This window comes from Gracilinanus agilis, unplaced genomic scaffold (genome assembly GCF_016433145.1).
Source record: "Gracilinanus agilis isolate LMUSP501 unplaced genomic scaffold, AgileGrace unplaced_scaffold53117, whole genome shotgun sequence".
NCBI classification, from domain to species: domain Eukaryota; kingdom Metazoa; phylum Chordata; class Mammalia; order Didelphimorphia; family Didelphidae; genus Gracilinanus; species Gracilinanus agilis.
Genome location: NW_025388152.1, coordinates 5,321 through 6,428, shown reverse-complemented (window position 1 = coordinate 6,428; position 1,108 = coordinate 5,321). Strand labels below are relative to the sequence as shown.

Genomic DNA, 1,108 nt, shown 5'->3' with positions numbered 1-1,108 from the left:
CCCCCCCCCCCCCGCAGGAGGGCCTCGGGAGGGCTTCGTGCCGGGCTCTGGAGAAGGCCGAGGCCCGGTGGGGGTCCCCGCCTCTCCCGGCCCTCACAGCCGCCTCTCTCCTGTCGGGGTCACAGGGCGGACGGCGACGTCAAGCACTGCGTCATCTACAGCACGGCGCGAGGCTACGGCTTCGCCGAGCCCTACAACCTGTACGGCAGCCTCAAGGAGCTCGTCCTGCACTACCAGCACACGTCCCTGGTCCAGCACAACGACTCGCTCAACGTGCGGCTGGCCCACCCCGTGTACGCACAGCCGCCCTCGCACTGCAGATAGGCGGCGCTTTTCTACGGTTTTTACGTGCGTGCCGGACCCCGAGGCGGCGGGGCGGCCGGCCGAGGCCTCCTTTCTACTCAGACTGCTGGTTTTGCACAAGATTCTGTGAATGTGAAGCAGAGGGGCCTGGGGCCGGCCGGCCAGGGGGTCAGGGCCGCCGACGGCCAGGACGGCCAGGACGGGGACCCCCGCCACGAGCCGAGCCGGCGGCTGTGCTTGTTGTTCACACGGACGGACGCGCCCTCCCTGCGAGGAATAAACTGGCCGCACAACCTGGAGAATTGGGGGGGGGCCTGCGGGAGGGGGGGGGGCGGCTCCGTGTCTCCGAGGTTTTCCCTTTCAGCCGGGCACCTTCTGGAGCCGAGCTCCGTCGGGGGTGGGCCGGGGGCTGGCCGGGGCCGGAGGGTCCGACCCCTCCTTGGATCCCAGGGTGAGGCGGGGGTGCTACTGCCCTGACTGGCCCTCGGGTTAAATGCTGGTACCCGTGCCGGTGCCTGTGCCGCAGGCTGAGGGAATTAGAGGCCGGAGGCCACGCAGACCAAAGGAAAACAAACCATCAGAAACCCCACAAACCAGTCCTCCAAGCAAGGTGGCTTTTTGGGTACCAAGAGCCGCCCAGCCCCGGCTCCAGCAGCCCTTCCACCAGGACCCAGGCGGAGGCCGGGCCGGGGCTGCCGCCGCCCTCAGCCCCAAGGGGCGACCTTGGCCCAGAGTTCCCTTCCACACCAAACCTGGGAAGGAGGAAAAGGAAGGCCCCTGGGGCTGGGCCGAGCTCCCCGGACGG

General features: G+C 69.2%; 1 protein-coding gene across 1 annotated transcript in view; it reads left to right on the top strand.

Moving 5' to 3' along the window:
• Nucleotides 1-543, top strand: part of LOC123255846 (phosphatidylinositol 3-kinase regulatory subunit gamma-like) — a gene marked incomplete at its 5' end in the record, with an annotated part of 1,187 nt that extends 644 nt beyond the window's left edge. The window contains one exon of the mRNA XM_044684572.1: nucleotides 126-543. Within this exon, the coding sequence (XP_044540507.1) occupies nucleotides 126-324 (199 nt within the window). The remainder of the gene's footprint in view (nucleotides 1-125) is intronic.
• Between the last annotated feature and the right edge of the window lie 565 nt (nucleotides 544-1,108).